This window comes from Amblyomma maculatum, chromosome 1, assembly GCF_055883805.1.
Source record: "Amblyomma maculatum isolate TAMU_Amacu chromosome 1, ASM5588380v1, whole genome shotgun sequence".
Taxonomy (NCBI): domain Eukaryota; kingdom Metazoa; phylum Arthropoda; class Arachnida; order Ixodida; family Ixodidae; genus Amblyomma; species Amblyomma maculatum.
This window is the reverse complement of record NC_139344.1, coordinates 202,573,418-202,591,080: the sequence shown is the minus strand read 5'-3', so window position 1 is coordinate 202,591,080 and position 17,663 is coordinate 202,573,418. Positions and strand designations below refer to the sequence as shown.

The 17,663-nt window shown below is 45.9% G+C and overlaps 1 protein-coding gene across 1 annotated transcript in view; it reads left to right on the top strand.

Annotated features, from left to right (window-relative positions):
* The first annotated feature begins 2,809 nt into the window (after positions 1–2,809).
* The window catches only part of Tat (Tyrosine aminotransferase), a 65,903-nt gene continuing 51,049 nt past the window's right edge, over positions 2,810–17,663 (top strand). Inside the window, exon 1 of the mRNA XM_084590025.1 lies at positions 2,810–3,016. Within this exon, the coding sequence (XP_084446151.1) occupies positions 2,840–3,016 (177 nt within the window). The 5' untranslated portion in view covers positions 2,810–2,839. The remainder of the gene's footprint in view (positions 3,017–17,663) is intronic.

The following is a 17,663-nucleotide window of genomic DNA, read 5'->3' as shown; positions in this document are numbered from 1 at the left end:
CGCGCATTAAAACATACCGACATCAAAACATAGGGACAGACTGGGAGAGCGAAGAAACGGGGGAGGGAACGGCTTCTTCGGCGCTTGGCTTGCGAAGGTTGGCTGCGTGACGTCACGCTCCCTTCTAGGTTTTCCTTCCTCCGTGCGCCGTAGGGTCTCTCTCTCTCTCTCTGATATCGCGTTTGCGTGCCATGGTTGCCAGCGGAGCCGCAATGACGTCACGAGAATAGGCTCTATAGAGTGCTCGTTAGATTGTTTGGTGCATTCATTATCGTTTACGTGTCGCAGCCATAACGCAGCGGGGGCCTGTATTACGCTAATGACGACGCCTTGTGAAAGTGCATTTACCGAATTATAATATTTTTTTATTGCGGAGCGCGAACTTATGTCCTGTTTATCTCACTGACCGAAAGGTTTGCCACGTTAAAATTTTAAACAGTCATTTTTTTTTTTTCGCCGACGACAGCCGCGCATCGCATAGTACTTCTAATTAGTTATTTTCGCTGAACAATGACCCCAGTTGCCCTTGCCTCACAATGTATCTTCCTTTTTTAAAACGCATCACTGAAGCAGCCTCCGTCATTTGCGCCTGGCATGTCAGTGGTATGGCAAAGCATTCGCGTGTACGCGAGTTACATCTTCAAAAACCTTTAAAGGACAATAAAAGATAAAGTAGCGAACAGCAGGATGCCCCTGACGCTTATAACACATCCTCTTACCCAAAGAGGAAAGGGTCAGTACGATTATTCCTGGTGTCATTTTTGCGAGGCCAGAAGCGTCACGTGGATCCCCCCTCGAATTTTGCAATGCATGGGAAGGGTGTCTTGCCTTCTTCCACCCTTCTCACTTGCACACTTTTCTTTGAGCTCTGTTTCAGCGTCGCCTTTGGAAGTCAAGTTAGCAGGAAACTGACAAGGACGTTTACCTGCCCGTCAAGAGAAAACTTGCGCAGGATGGGGCTCAATGAGGTGCTAGACAAAACGATTTTGGTGTTATTTTCGAGTCTGAAATTTTGATTTAATAAGCTTGACGGGAGTGTCTGTCCAAAGTCTTCGGTGTGAACTTTGTGATGCGCACTCGTTGTACTACACTCAGTGCCTTTAATTGACGAACTTGGCCAATTTACGCGGCAGAAATGTTGGCATTGCATTTTTCAAGGATATAAGGGTCACATATTTCCGTTTCAGAAGTGTAATCTTTTAGAGACTTCATAAAAGTGTCTGATGACAAGCCCCTTTGTAAATATGTTTACTCCGGCCGAGCCGCCAGGCATCAGTTAAGATGCAGCACAAGCTGACAGAGCCTTCATTAGACAAGAGCTCCGATAGTCTGCTGGTCATGCTTGCACTCTGGTGGCGATAAAAGCGCCCAAGTAGCGGCGGCAGCAACGATTGGACTTCCTATCGAGAGAAAAACTTTCCACGGCCTCTTGAAGACTGGCCGCTTGAATATCTCGCTATTAATTGAATAACAAACGGTTGGAACGTGTGGTGTACCGAAGATGTTTGCTAACGATCCGTAAGCAATCACTTAGAGCGTAACGCATTTTTCAAAATTTGCCGGATGGGTGAGCATAAAAAACAAATAACACCTTAGTACTCTAGAGGTTGTGCTATGGTCAAGTATTCAATCAGCGCACATTCCACTCACTTGGTGGTATTGATGCTAAACGTGCCGCAATACACTATTGCTGACTTCAACGAACCGAAATGAACCGGATTTATGCTATCATACAGGTTGACGAAGCTTACAACTATACATGCGGAAGCAAGTAGCACGAGGTCATCTGACAATTCCGTTTAAAAAGTTTACCAGCGATTTCGAGAATTAAAGAAAGGATCAGTCCGTGAGGCGCAACTATTTTCTGCTCCCCTCTCTTCTGTTGTCCTACCTCTGCACAACGCCACACACCGTGCCATGTGCTGTCAGCAACAAATGAAACGCGAGCCAAAATAACTAAAACGCCAACACAGAAACACAATCTATAATAATCCCTGTTGAGGAAATACAAGGAACGTTGATTGATATTTCTAAATGACAGTCGTTGCACCTACGGAGTGAAATTAATCGGCGCTGTATTCAGGTTCCCCCGTCGGCGATCTCATTTTGTTGTTCATGTCTTGTTCGGGTTTTGTTTATTGGTAACAGTGCACTCACACACACACACACACACACACACACACACACACACACACACACACACACACACACACACACACACACACACACACACACACACACACACACACACACACACACACACACACACACACACACACACACACACACACACACACACACACACACACACACACACACACACACACACACACACACACACACACACACACACACACACACACACACACACACACACACACACACGCACACACGCACACACACACGCACGCACGCACGCACGCACACGCACACGCACGCACGCACGCACGCACGCACGCACACACACACACACACACACACACACACACACACACACACACACACACACACATGCTCGAATGCCCAAGAGAAGGGCTTTCTTCGAAATTGAACCCCCAGTAAGTTTTTTGTCATGTGCTTCATCAGCAACATTTTAAAATGTCGCGGACATGGTATAAAAAGTACCCGAACGGCATCCGAAGAAGAAACGCTCAAGTTATGAGCCCCTTCTCAAGCTGAGCCCGAAGTCCGGCGTGTACTTAATCACACAGCGCTCCACACGCGCCGGTCCGCCCGTTTATTTTCTCTCTCTCTCCTGTCCTTTTCTTCCTTAAGCATGCAGCTACGCTGGGGCGATCTACGAAAGCAAGAAAAAAGCCGCCAAGTGGGAGCCGAGTGCATGCGCAGTTCAGATATCGCCCATGGCAAGACACCCAAGGCTGCGGGCAGACTGGTTCCTTCCCCGCGGAGAGCTTGCCAGAGCCTATCGCGGCATCCTCAGCACCAGACGACCGTGCGGCGAGCACCGTCGACGACGCTCCTTTGCGACAGCTTGCACTTCTGCGCTGGTCTACAGGTTGGTTCACTTTATTTGCTTATTTCGTCACCATGCATCTGTGGCCTCCTGGCGTCTGCCCGACATGATCAACGTCAGCATTTGAGACGCACATGACACTGGTCCCGAACGGTCTGCTATGTTGCTGTTGATTTTGGAACGGCCCGAGACCTGACGGCGCCTGCGTTCATTTACGTCTGGCGAGTTGGCGATTTCACTGGCCCGAAGCGCATTGCCTGTGCCCACCACGAAACATTGCGAGCTCCAATCCCGTAGCAGTTACGTGACTCAATGTAGGATGTGCAAACGTCTCTAGTCTGCTCATGATGTTCGAGACTAAATACGACTACGGATAGGAGCTTGACCCGTCCGCATAAACGCGCTGTTCTTCCCTGTTCGTTTGATGCAGCTGTAAATTCAGCGCTACCGGGGTTGAGGTGATTACCTTATGGCCAGGGGTACTGCTTGTTAGTGGAACGATGCTTCCTCCGCTAACATACAGCAACCGTTCACATGACAAGGCCACGGTATAGCGTTATAGCTGTTCGCACGAAGCGCTGATTCGGTCCCATTTCCTGTGCAAAGGTTGCCTCAGTGTCATTTAACTAAGGTTGTTGTTTCAGCAAGACCACACTGCAGCCTTCCCGTTCTCTTTTAGTGCTGCTTCGCGCCTGAAACGCGAAATATTGAGCTCGCACTTCCATCGTGTGCGGCGCAACCTGTCCGTGCACTTGAACTCTGGTGGGTTTTTTCCACCCATGCATGTTATGATGACGGGTTACTGATACACGACTGCTCGTCCGATGTGTGCGCTGCGCAATTAGGGATTCAGTGTCACTGTTTGTCTGTCCAGTTGTCCTGAGGTACGTTCTCATTGACGTTTCAATAGTGTGGACACGCGTATCCGGAACCTTCTTGTCTCGCAGTTTCATTTTTCCTTGTTGGTGCTTTGCTCTGCTGCAGCGGCTATAGACCGTTTCAAAGGTATAGAACCTAATAACTTAGGTGTGCGCCTGTTTCGAGTTAGTAAAGCAGTGACATATCAGATGTTAAATCTGTAAACATTCGTCGCTCAGGCGAGCATATTAGGACTCGACTACTGACGCGGCTTTCTGCCTTCAATAATTGTAGATGAAGTTGAAATATGCTTTCTGGCTACTGCATTGAATGAAGATGTTCCATTCAGTGGATATCACAGAGTATTCATAACAATTTTCTTGTCAAATTCTTTTAAAGCAAAAAGTGAGATGTCGATGCGGTGGCACCAAGTTTGTGATAAAATTATGGAGTTTGGTCTAGCACCAGGGATAAACACGGAGCACACTTCTCAACGTGTCTGGTTTGACTGCGCATTTAGCATATGGTGAATTTGGCGCACTGGGGAAAACTGTGTCGCGTGTACGATGCTCTGCCACGGGTTTCTTGATAGTAAAAAAGAAAAAGAAACAAACAAACAAAGCCTCCATCAGCAAGGTCACAGTTCCGGCCAACTGTGTAGAGCAGTAGCGGAGTTTTTACATGCGTAGCACGGCATATGAGATCAGTAAAACAAAAGTAAGCAGCGAAAACATGACTGGAACTTTATCTCAAAGCAGCACCATTTAAACGAGTATATTTTAATAAGTGCACATTACTCGCCCTTATCATTTTGGGCTCGAGCCATGCATGCATAAAATGCATGTAACTTGCACTTTCGTCGTCACCGCAAGAACAGAAATGAAGCCAGGTGATGGAACTTTGGTCTGATTCTATCATGGGTTTCGTTACTATTAATACGCCTGCAAAGCATCTCGTTCTTTCTCGAAACCAAATAGAGCTGTTGCATCATGTCCGTTGAATTTTTATCGATAAGCCCACTTCTTTTTTTCCCAATCCGACTACCGCTAGTTTCATACCACTCGTTCTAGCCCTCATGTAAGCATGTTGAAATGAGAGTTTTGATTTTCCAAATTTTCCATTGCCTTCTTTTTATCACCGAGACTCGCAACACCAATGCAAGCAAATCCGACTGCCGCTAGTTTCATACCACTCGTTCGATGTTTCCATAACCTTGTAAGAGTAAACACGTGCAGCGTGTAAAAAAGCAGACAATCTCTAGACCAGTATGGATATCAAGAACGCTGAGCACGTCTTATTCTGCAGGAATCTTGCCCGCCTTGCAGGCACGACCCGATCGACACACTTAGAGACTCCGCACGGGTGCCCAGCTCGTAATTGCTCGAACGCGATTACGAATATCCTTGGTTTGGCGCGACTGGCTGCATTGCATAAGTGCTAGCAACGGGCTCTCCATAGCGGGCTAAAAATACTCGCTCAACACTCAACACCTTTTCCTTAATCAATGAATACCCGTTAGTTATACCACTTGTGGCAATGTTCGGTTCCGATTCGTTTTGCAAACTGAAATACTACGCCTTTGGACTAGGCGTGATATTGTGTCTGCGCGTGGCATGACCGCGGTACGAACATTATAAAGTACCCTGTGATCCCCAGATGCGCGAGGAATGTGTAAAGAACGCTGGCTTCCTTTGCATATAACCACCATCGCAGATCACCTCAGGGTGAATAACGCATCATCGTATTACTGTAGTAGCTGGCGTTTGATAGCGGTGTGCGAGGTCGACCACGTCGCCCGCTTATAATATGCTTAGTAATCTAGAGAGTGTTTTTTGAGGCAAAAGCCTTTAATGGTTCATACTGTCGGCGTTCGTTCGTCTGGTCACAATATAGCCGTCAATTAAATGATGTCAACAGAGAAATAAATAAAGCCTGTCTCCACAGGTAATCGAACCTCCATCAATTGGATCCCCAGCCGAGCGCTTTAACCAACTGCGCCACGACCATGATCGTGAAACGCTCATCATAATTCCACTTGTCTACAGTGAGGATGATAGTCGCGATGACAATGACGCTACAATTAGTAATAATGATAATGATGACATCAGCAATAATAATGACGGTGCATTTAGTTGGTAATGATAATGTGAACAAACTTGATGTACCTTATGCACCAGCAACGCTTAGGCGTTCGCATTTCTGCAGTGTAGATTCCACAGGGCCCTCGGAATTTTTCTCCTTAAGCCTGTTCGCGCAAAGGTGACAAAGTCCCGCATTAGCTAAAACACGTAAAAAGTTAATGGCCTTGATGTGGCAGGTATCAAGATATGCGTTACCCATGCACGAATTTTCATTCACATGTTTGAGAGGGCTGCGGCACTGAGGGGCATGAGGAAGCGACAGTAAATTGTATATTTATCAAGGGCTCTTGTACAGTGTTAGGCATAGTAGATGACATGCAGTAGTTGTAGGCAGCCTAATTGAAAGACAAGGTGCTTTGGTGTTGGGGTTTAGGAAATTTTTAATGTCTGCCCTCCATGCTAATATGCTCAAGGCTTGCATACTTTCGAGGAAAGCATGAACACGTTTTAAGAGATGTCTGCCTTCTTTCTCTTCCCGGAGGAAAAGTCTCGGGCAAGTGAATCTAACTGAGGGTTTGTGTTCAGTATTTTTCTCTTCAAGTTTAGTTAATTCAAAGAGAAATTAGGTAACTTTTTAAATATTGACTCCAGAAATTAAGATGTTGTAAATCGTCCTAAAGAACACCAGACCGAAAATAATACAAGTAACTTTTAAGGGTTTTTTTTACCGACTTATAGAAGGAAAGCCCATTAACTGGTCAGCAGTTGCTGACGCATACCTTGTGGGCATAGCAAACACTAAGCCATGTCGAGAACAGCGCCATGGAGATGAGCGAATTTTGTCCTCGTGGCACTGAAGTAACACGGCTACCACGTTGTAGTTTATGTATTTCTTTAGCGCTTTCTTTTCATGCCTCTAAAAATATCTGTGCGATTGGTACTTCGTTGCAAACCTTTCATTCTGCTGTTGAACACCACATCATACTTCCAAATTTACACTTTAGTTTTATTTGCCTAGGAATTGCCTACGTTTGCACAACTGAGAAAAAAATTCCTACACACAAGACGATGCGGTTTTCAACAGCACTAAGCTGATTTCACTCGCTTAGGACGAGTCGGTTACACTTAGCTGGGACTAAAAGAGTTTAGCCGGGATAAAAGAAGGCACGAGAGTGTTCTCCACTGAGAGCGCTTCCACATGGTGCGCAAGCAATCATTCTAGGTGTATTTTTCAACAGCCGGACGATTAGCGTGGTATAGCTTAGAGCCTGTGGAGTCTGGTTGCTGAGGGCACGGTGTCAGACTGAATCCTGGTGGCGGCTCCCACATTCCGACGGAAGCGGAAAGTAAACACGTATCTGTATTAAGATTCCGGTGCACGATAAATCACCTACGCAGTCGGCTTTCACATGGCACATAGCCTGGCATGGATCCGTAAAAATTTATAAATCTCTAAAATTATTCGAATAACCAGAAACACATCAGATTCGTATATTATAAGAGCTTACCTTTGGATTAAGATATTCGCGTTCTTTTATTCGTTTACCGTGAACGATAAAGTTGTCTTGTCAACCCTGTCATATCAGGGGATACGACGTGGATACTGTAACTGCTTGTGTAGTGGAATGATGCCTTCTTTGTACACACTTTGGACAACTTTATGCCCATGTTTCCCTCTTTTGAATGTGTGGTAGTTTAGGCAGCACGTCAGTGCATGCTTCTTTCTGGTCTGCTTCTTTCTGGCCTGCGACATATGCAGGTCCAGGATACTGGGGCACATTTTAATTGTGAGGCAGTCGTGGAATATTATAAGCTCCTGTTATGCGCATGGTAATGGCAATGATCCAAGTCTCCAATGTGTGGAAATAATTTGATTTTAAAGCTTCTCCTGCGCTCGCAGCGAAGCTCTCATATAAAATCAGTGAGCTGTGTGTGTGTGTGTTTTTTTTAACAATCATGAGGCAACTGTGATATATTTCGAGACAATTTCTATGATCATTTTGGTATAAATGGTCTAATCTTCTGACTATAGCAGCGAAATACTGCTTCTGAAATTGGTCTTGTACTCGCAACGAGTAATCAAGAGTTTCCATAAGAAATCAACTGGGAGTGCTTTTATATGATTGTGGCACAACTGTGAAAAACTGTGAGGTACTGTTATGAACATATTGTTAGAAATTATCTAAGCTTCAAATGGTGTACCGAAATTTTTCTTCGCAAGCTTGTCCTGCGCTCACTAGGAGTTATTAAGGTTGTCATAGAAAACCAACGGGTATGTTTTTAAAAAATAATAGCTTGAGTCTATAGAATCCTGTCTAGAGAAGATCTGCGGATATATTTACTATTTCCCAGAAAATGCCCAAAATTTTTGGGTGTGGTAGAAAGCTTTACCTCGATGCTGTTCACTTTTCGTTCAGTGTTCGCTTTTCGTCGCTCACCTTCTCTACAAAATTTCACTTCGGCGTTACAATTTACCGGGCTCCGCGTGGCTGAACACATGCCGAGCAGCGTCATTGCGCCGGGTCGGTAGCTAACAGATAACGAGGAGGCAAACGACACGAAGCGCCACCTCGAGGTAGATCGCGTTAGATGCAATGGCGTTCCGCAGGTGCGTGGCCACACGGAGCCATGTTCCCGCTAAGTGTGACTGATCCTGCATATTTAGAGGGACTGACAAAGTTTAGTCTCTTTCCCCACATTGACCTTCTATAATCTCGGTACGCTGTGGACTCGGCTCTCTCTCATTAATACGTTTCACTAGCACAGCCATTGAACGCTTTTGCTATTTGTGCTTTTGTGGCACGAACTGCGCAGTTGTTGCAGTCGCAAAAATTCTTCATTTCATTTATTTGCCCAGATATAATCTTTCAAAGCGACGTCATCCTGCGACCATTGCGCGTCACGGCCCCTCATTAAGCCTATTTTCGCCTCTTTTTGCTCTATCAACGTCAACAGCTTCATTGGAGTAGATTGAAGTTGGACTAAATATATGTATCAAGTAGTCACGCACTCTGCAAGCTGGGGCGGTGATGCAACGACGGTTGAAGAAGCGTTTTTTTTTTTTTTTTTCAGCGGAATGTTGTTTATGGAAGCAACTTCTTAATTAATCGTAAGATTGCACCATAACATCGATATATCCGTGGACTCTTCCTCGGGATACTTGTATTTTTTTATTTTATTTATTGCCAAAAACGTACCCATTTGGTTTTAGGCTGCATGCACAACGGCTCGATGGGAGCGCAAGAAAAACTTTAAAAGCAAAATTTTGCTACGCATTGGAAGATTAACGATTGTGTTAAATAAGTTCATAACATCACTTTTCAATATTACATATTTGCTTTAATATAAAGGTGATGCGCAAGAAAACTGGACTTGGGAGGAATGCATGCTGTCGATGAAATTATGGCATCAAGTCATCACGTGACCATCCGTAGTACCACATTAAGGCCGACGAGCACAGCGGGAATTATCTGCTACATCAAAATTGCCAAGGAGTCACGTTCCGCTGCGTAACGGCTAAACTAAGCGAAAGTTGTCGCCATGCTTCTGTGTTTAGCTGACGCTAAGACCCAAGAAGCAGTTTCAGACTTTGTGGCAACCTAGGCTTCCACAACGATCGCAATGGAGGCTCGGTCGTGTGACGACACGTGCTTGTTACGTGACCGGATGCTGACGGTCTACGTCAACGTCCGCCGGGGAGGGATCCTATATAGCAGTTTTCGCTGTAAAATCTAAACCTTACTCACGTGCCACTTTGGCAAACAGCCGGTAGGGTATCTAAATGTCACACACGCGCATTTCAGTTTAAAGTGGCCACGAAATCAACGTATTTGGCCTCGAATTTCTAAAGCGGACTTCACACGCCGTCAGATGCCGCACTTCCTTCCTGGTGAGTGCTCCCGTAGCGCCAATGAGCGTGAAGCTGTTGCACAAAAGTAAAACAAAAAAGCAGTCTATATCAGCCCGGCCCGGTTATGAACGGCAGGAAATTCCGGTACAGAATGTTCCCAGAGTATGCTATACTTGCATTAAAGGTGCCATTTGTGCGTGCGTGCGTGCGTGCGTGCGTACGTGTGTGTGTGTGTGTGTGTGTGTGTGTGTGTGTGTGTGTGTGTGTGTGTGTGTGTGTGTGTGTGTGTGTATGTGTGTGTGTGTGTGTGTGTGTGTGTGTGTGTGTGTGTGTGTGTGTGTGTGTGTGTGTGTGTGTGTGTGTGTGTGTGTGTGTGTGTGTGTGTGTGTGTGTGTGTGTGTGTGTGCGTGCGTGCGTGCGTGCGTGCGTGCGTGCGTGCGTGCGTGCGTGCACAACGCATACACAACGGCGTGTGGCCAGGTGCAGCGAGTGTGCTTCCTCTGATGACCCCCCCCCCCCCCATCAAAAAAAAATAGATGTAGGTGTCAAATACCCTTCCTGTTTGTCTTTCCGGAGGGTGTGCAATTTTCAGGGTAAGCATTAACTCCTCATCGACTCATTTTTTTTTTTTCGCCATTGACATACACGTGGCCGTAGGCGCGCAGAAGGAGGAAGCAGCATCCTGTAGAGGACAAAAGGAAATCACGAACATATGACGCTTAGCTGGGAGCAGGTGCTGCGCAGCTCAGCGGCGACGGCTTTCGGGATCCAGCTCCACAGTTGTTCGCGCGCACTCGCATGCACCGGGGCTGTGGCCTCAAGCGGAGCCAGTATGTTTCCAGACACTGTAAGTTGCCTCACATTTGACACGGCCATGATTTGAGACATCTTGTTCGCACCCATCACAGGTGTTCCGTGTGTACGGTTACTGTCAGATATACATGGAAGGCCAATCCACGTTCTCCGTCGCTCTACGACAAACGCCATCGTCTATCGATATGTTTGCATGATCCCAGCTCGTCTGAGCAAACTTTGCAGTGAAGATTCGAATTTCTCATTTCGAAGCTCATTTGATTTCATGTCTCTTAAATGAATTGACCTAAATGAATATCTGTGCGAACGAATGAACATTGTTTTTGAAACAACGCTACTAAATAATTACGTCTAGACCTCGCTTTCTCGTACATTTCTCCTTTCCAGCATGTTGTGACTTCCAGGTGACGCAGCGGACATTGCACTGGCAGTTAAAATCCGCGAAAACATAAGGAATGCATTACAAGAAAATTTTTGTTGATTGTAAAAGTAACGAGCGGAAATAGTTTTTTATACTTCATCGTTCATCGGCGTCGTAACTTGTAAAATTTTAGCCGCCTATTTTCTGTCCCAAGGCGAGAGCATTTATAAGCAGGGACGTTAAGAAATGTCGTCTGCGCGTAATGTATTTCACTTAATTTTACTACAAATGTAAAACGCTTGGCCTACGACTGCTTACTGAAAATAATGCAGTGGCCAAAAAAAAAAAAAAAAAACACTGTATTGAGCTCGCGAACTCAGGTAATGTAAGGTGGTTCATTTTCTTCGTTATCTGTGTATGGAAGCGATCGTGCGTCGCGCAGCGTACCACTCGTTGCCGTTGTAAACTTCGTGCTCTAATCGAGGCGGCTATTGGCCTGCGTACTCGGCCAACAGTCACCAAATTATGCGTCTTTCGAATGCGGCAAATTTTCATACGTAAATAAGAAAATTCAGGATGAATGGCTGTCTAACGCCGGACTTTGGTGCTTATCTCAAAGTCAAGTTGTATAGGGCCTCATGTGGCGAGGAAGAAGCAGTCGAGCTGCTGCGGGGACACCCGCTGTACTCGAGTTGGTCTGCACGGGAGTTCAAATAGCGGGGAGAGGTTTTCGCTGCGCAAAGCGACGAGATCCGGTCGCTGATCCAGTATCTGCTTTGCATTTCCTCCGGGTTGCGTTAGATAGAAGCGTGTCCTTCTCGACTCCCTGAACGATCGCACCGTGCACTTGTTTTGCATGTACCACTCGAACACTTTTTCTCCTGCTTAAAAACGTTATTTGGCAGTTGGATGACAATTTACGCAGGCATTGTGAGAGCTCCGCAACTTAGCGGTTTGTTGCTAGATATCACCAGGTCAAGGTTTCTGCGACCTAGTGAGCAGCAGCCGTGAACCGACACAGTGGTCGCAGCCGCTCCCTAGTTTTGCTATCAAATATCACAGGGTTTTCATAACGCAAGCGAAGCGTGCCCATTGTGCTCCATGGCTAAGGGTATGCCTTTATTCGCACTAGATGAAATTAAAATGACAAGGATGCATTCCGCTACCTCTGACGAGCTCGCTGAAAAACATTAATGCAGCGGTTTCTTCAACACGAGCGCGGAACTCTCTGGGGCCACAGATGCATTTGTCTGGGGGGGGGGGGGGGGGGGGGGGGGGGGAGGTTCAGTTTTTTATCAGAATTTCAGAGCCCAAGGTGTTTCATGCTAAGCCGTATAGGGAACTTGGATGAAGCGATGCATGCTGGGTAATCCGCCATGATGTTGTCGTTGGCAGCAGACGACGCAGCACGCCACTGCCACAGAACCTCGCCTACATGGTCGCGTACTGTGCGCAGACGATGCTGGCGCGATCGAACAGGCTAACTGCGGGTTCTTCACGATTTAAAAAATACATCTGCTCGATGGCGAGAAGGCAAATGATTCCTCTAGCGATGCCGACGTGGACGCGAATGGCTCGCGCGGGCCAACACATGCGAGATCGACGCCAATCCAGGCAAGTATCAAACTACTCGCCAGAACTGAAATCATGAATATCGGCGATGTCGACGACCGGCCAGATCCAGACGCATAGTGCATGCCGTTCGCGCTTGAAGAAGCGTAGCTTGAACAGGTCCGCGTCGCACTGCTTCACATTTTTCCATGCATAGCGCTCCCGATTTTTCGGGCACAGCGTCAACTCGTATGTTCCTCAGGAATCTGCCGACAATTGCATGTACCTAAGAGCAGCGCACTAAAAGCCGCGTGTTTGCTCGGTAGACTGTTGAAAACGGCAAGGCACTTGCTCAATTCAGCCTGGATGCGCTGCCCGCCCTCTTCTGCCAGCGACGTCATCATGGTGGATTACCCAGCATGCATCGCTTCATGCAAGCTTCCTATACGAGGGGGGAGGGGAGGGGGGGGGGGCTTTTTTAAAACTCCTCGATGTCCTACCCATTTGAGAGGGCTATACCAAAAATATTCTTGCCATGAAGAGAGTTGGAACATTGGGAAGGCATTACGAAGGCATTAAAACACAAATATGCACCCGCGTAAACTACATAAATTTATAATAAATAAATTGTCGCTGCTTGACATGAGTCAGGTGTGAGTGGCGTTCTGATACACTATGACTGTTTAATTATAAATATGTAAACATTTACCCTAAAGTTTCTCATTAAAGCAAGAAAAAAAAAAGACGTGACAAGCTGCCCAGAAGCCTCTTTGGGGCATCGTCCGCGCTTGAAAAACAGCACATGAGCCTCGCGAGTGCGTTTGGCGCAGTGCTGAGGGTGGCAGTCTGGGAGTGGTTGGTGAAAGGCCCACGGGCGCCACGCGCTGGAACAGGTCCCGATAGTGACGTCGTTGGCCGCTTTTCCGCGTCGTCACGCGTTATCAGCTACAAAGACGGCCGGCAGCTTGCGTCACGCTAGCTGAGGGATATCGCGTGGCCGACGCCGCTCGCGGCCCAGACAGCGCCAGTGCGTCTGACTGTGACGCCCGAGCCTGTGACGTTACACCCCAGACTGTGGGGGCAACAAGAAATTCTCGGTGGCAACTTTTCAGAGTCCCGCCATACATCCACTGCGATGCGAAGGGTGGGAGAGGGAGAAAAAAGGCTGAGGACCGCGGAAACTTGTTTGCTGACCGACAGTGCGGCCACGTGACGGCGCGTCAGATGACAGCCTTGAAATTCTTGGGTCTTCCCTCGGCGACCTTGTCCTTGTTCAGCAATCGAGACTTTCCCTCGAGCGATTTTCTCTGCGCAAACGTGCCGTGAGGAACAGCCAGGCCGAAGGAAACCAGTCCGGCGACCACGACGACAGCGGTAGCGCAGCCTGTCCAAATGGCAGCCTGCGCTGCCCTCGTCTACGCGTGCAGCTAGATAGGGCGCGTCATATAAGGTATACAAGATACTGTAGCACAGTAAAAAAAAAAACAAAAACAAAAAAAAAACAAAAAAAACAAACAGCACTCTGATCGCTGGATGACCGAAGTGCACCCCTCAACTAAAGAGGCGTCAAAGAAATTCTGGATCCATATAAGCTGCCTGGGTAAGAGAAATCATAGGTAGCAGGAACAGATTCAGGACGGCGAGGAAAAATGTCCGGGGGGTGATGACGCCATAGGATATATTACATCACTTATTGCGAATCATTTAGGCACGATGACGGGGTAATCTTCACGAATGAAGAAACAGTATCAGTGAGCATAAAGGAAAGCAGCTTACAATTGACAAATCTTAATTGGAAGAAGGTGGAGACAGATTGTGTACAGCTATGGGGACGGACGGAATTTCGATCTAGCTAATTAATGGATCCAAGAAGCAGGGACACGTTGTTAAAGGCATTCGGAACAGTCATAACAAATAAAGAAATTCCGGACAGCTGGCAACTGAGTAGGATGAATTTAATCTATAAAGGAAAAGGAGAAAGGAAGAACATTAAATCATTTAGACCGATCACGATAACGTCACTTACGTACACGCTGGAAATGGAGGCAGTGAAACTAAAAATAAAGGCATAGATAGAAACTAATAAGTACTGGGCGAACTGCAGAACGAGTTCAGGAGTGGTAGCCGCCTAGATGATAGTATTTTCGCAATAACCCAATGCATAGAAATAGCCCGGGCGGAAAACAGATGTATTTAGCCTTTCTGAACATAAGCCGTGCATTCGACAGCGTAAGCAGGGAACTTCTGTAGAACATACTCAAATCTGAAGGCATCGGTAAAGAAGTAATTGAATTACTACAGAAAATATACAGAGATAATAAGGTTGAGAATTCATGGGAAGGGTTAAGAAGTACATACACTGTCGAGTTATGCAAGGGACTAAGGCAAGGATGTCCGCTATCATCGCTGTTGTTCATGATTTATATGAAAATTAAGGAAAAGAGTCTACAAGAAAACAACCTCTATTTTTAATATCTCGTATAAGCTATAGACAAGCGTCATGTTTGTAAACAAAGGTGGCGCTGCGATCGGCAGCGACATGGGGTGTAGGCAAAAGCGCAGCGTGCCTACACTGCGCCAAGCGACGCTGCCTTCGAAACCAGTTAACGCGTGCGAATATCCTAAGCGTAAGCTTCGCTTGTGCGCAGAAATAGTTTGGTTTATGCCTGGAGAGTGTTTCAGCACGTTATCAGCCGATTACTGCTGGAATTACCTGGCAAAGAGCGCTGCATTGACTTCCTTCTCCGTGGCCTTAACAGCGCGTAACTACGGTACGTAGGCGACTGCAATGAGTGATTAAGTTAAATAAAAATGAGAAAGCGCAATGTATAAGAGAAACTAATAGTGAGCATTGTTAAACTCCCGGGCCTATCCTAGCGCATGCAAGGAGGACGACAATATGAATGACTGAATTGTTTTTTTCTGCTGCTTCTGCTGCTTCAAGCACTTTCCCTCTACAGAACAATATTATCGGCAACTATATATATATATATATATATATATATATATATATATATATATATATATATATATATATATATATATATATATATATATATAGTGAAAAAGAAATCACATTGCTAGCTCTCTTTACCGGCAACTTAAGTAATATAATTTCATATTTAATAAGCAGAACTCAATCTTTTAGTTCTTGTAACATGTTCACCTCTGCCAACTTGTTTTCGCCTGCTCGATAAAAAAGACGTTTGACGTCTGTTTCATCTTATAGACGTAGCCAAGGTCATTCACAGGTTAATATGTACATGCCCGTAAGAATGCTATCATTTTGTTCTCTTTCCTCTATAGGAGAGACGAATGAGTGCAGATGCAACGTTCCTCCACGATCGCTTGCATTGAAATTTGCGCGATCTGCTGAGCTTTTTTAATGTACTTGGAATTTTTTTATTCAAATTGCGCGTCATCTTATTGTACTGATTTTGTATCCCTCATAGCCGATTCCACTTTGGGACATTAAACTCCATGTACCCTAAATACTTAAATATCCTGCTCGATAAGAGCTAGGTTGTACGTGGATATTTAATTCGTTCGTCACGATCTTATAATGACCTCCAAAAATAAATTTAAAAAATATGAGAAACAACGCTGCGGGACTGCCTGGATTATAACGATGTTTACTATAAAACCGGTGATGAAGATCGTTGAAACTCGCGAATGTAAAAGCAGAAAGAAGCTACTATACAAGTGCGTGCCTGTTATTTCGGCAATATCCCACTGAGTGACCACTCAAGGTAATTGCAATTACCTTCGCAGCAGCTTTTGTGTCCTTTTCTGTGTGAACATATGCCCGGACAGTACTGCGGGTGAATGGAACTCACAGTGCATGCAGCTTCCCCGCGGGGTCATACGCACACGGAATATCGCGTCTAAACTTCTTATGACTTGATAGTATATCAAAACGGACACGAGCTGCAGGCGTTTATTCTTACGCTACTCATTGTGCCGCCGAAAAGCAATCATGACAATTAAGGGTTGCAACGAACTGATCTAGTTTCAGAGCAGAAGTGCAACGCACGTTAGCCGCGAAGGAAATCCTTCACCGAAGAGTCTACTTGTCGCGCTCAACGCCGCTGCCCTTAGCTCTCATCTTAATCCGACCGCAAGAAACATGTTAAAACAGGTGCCATTTTGTTTTTTGTGCCTCGAGGCGCAGTCAACCGCACCACAGTTTGCAAAAATATTGGGAATTATGCCCGAAAACACGGCAAGCGCCGCGCATCCAATGCAGACGGCTCGCGCTTTTGCCTACACCACGAAAGTCACTGCTGTCACCAGCGCCGCCGCATCTCCACTGACGTCACGGGCTGACGCTTGTCTGTAGGTGGAACGGACGTGCAACAAGCGCTTCGAGGATTAATTTATGCTGACTACATTGTTCTATTAGCCAATAGCCAGGAAGATTTACAAGCATTAGTTAATATATGTGAATACGAAAGGAGATGCAGTCAGCTTGACCTTCCGCGCACTTAAATCGGGCCTGATTGTTTTCAGCTCAACGAAGGTTGAGCATGGTAATGACTACCACCACCCCGTTTCAAAGGGGACGCTCCTAACATACATACATACATACATACATACATACATACATACATACATACATACATACATACATACATACATACATACATACATACATACATACATACATACATACATACATACATACATACATACATACATACATACATACATACATACATACATACATACATACATACATACATACATACATACGTACGTACGTACGTACGTACGTACGGTCCGTCCGTCCGTCCGTCCGTCCGTCCATCCATCCATCCATCCATCCGTCCATCCATCCATCCATCCATCCATCCATCCATCCATCCATCCATCCATCCATCCATCCATCCATCCATCCATCCATCCATCCATCCATCCATCCATCCATCCATCCATCCATCCATCCATCCATCCATCCATCCGTCCATCTATCCATGTGCACCATGCGCCATATACCAGATGATTGGTGGATAAGCAGGGAGGGGACGCATGGAAACAAAAATTGAAATTAAATGCGAGTATCTAAAGATAACCCGGGTCTAAAAGTAAAGTCGTTACTGTTCACGAATTATCTAATTTAAAAAAACATAAAGAAAGGTTGAGCATGGTGATGTCTATCACCTCCCCGTTTAAAAG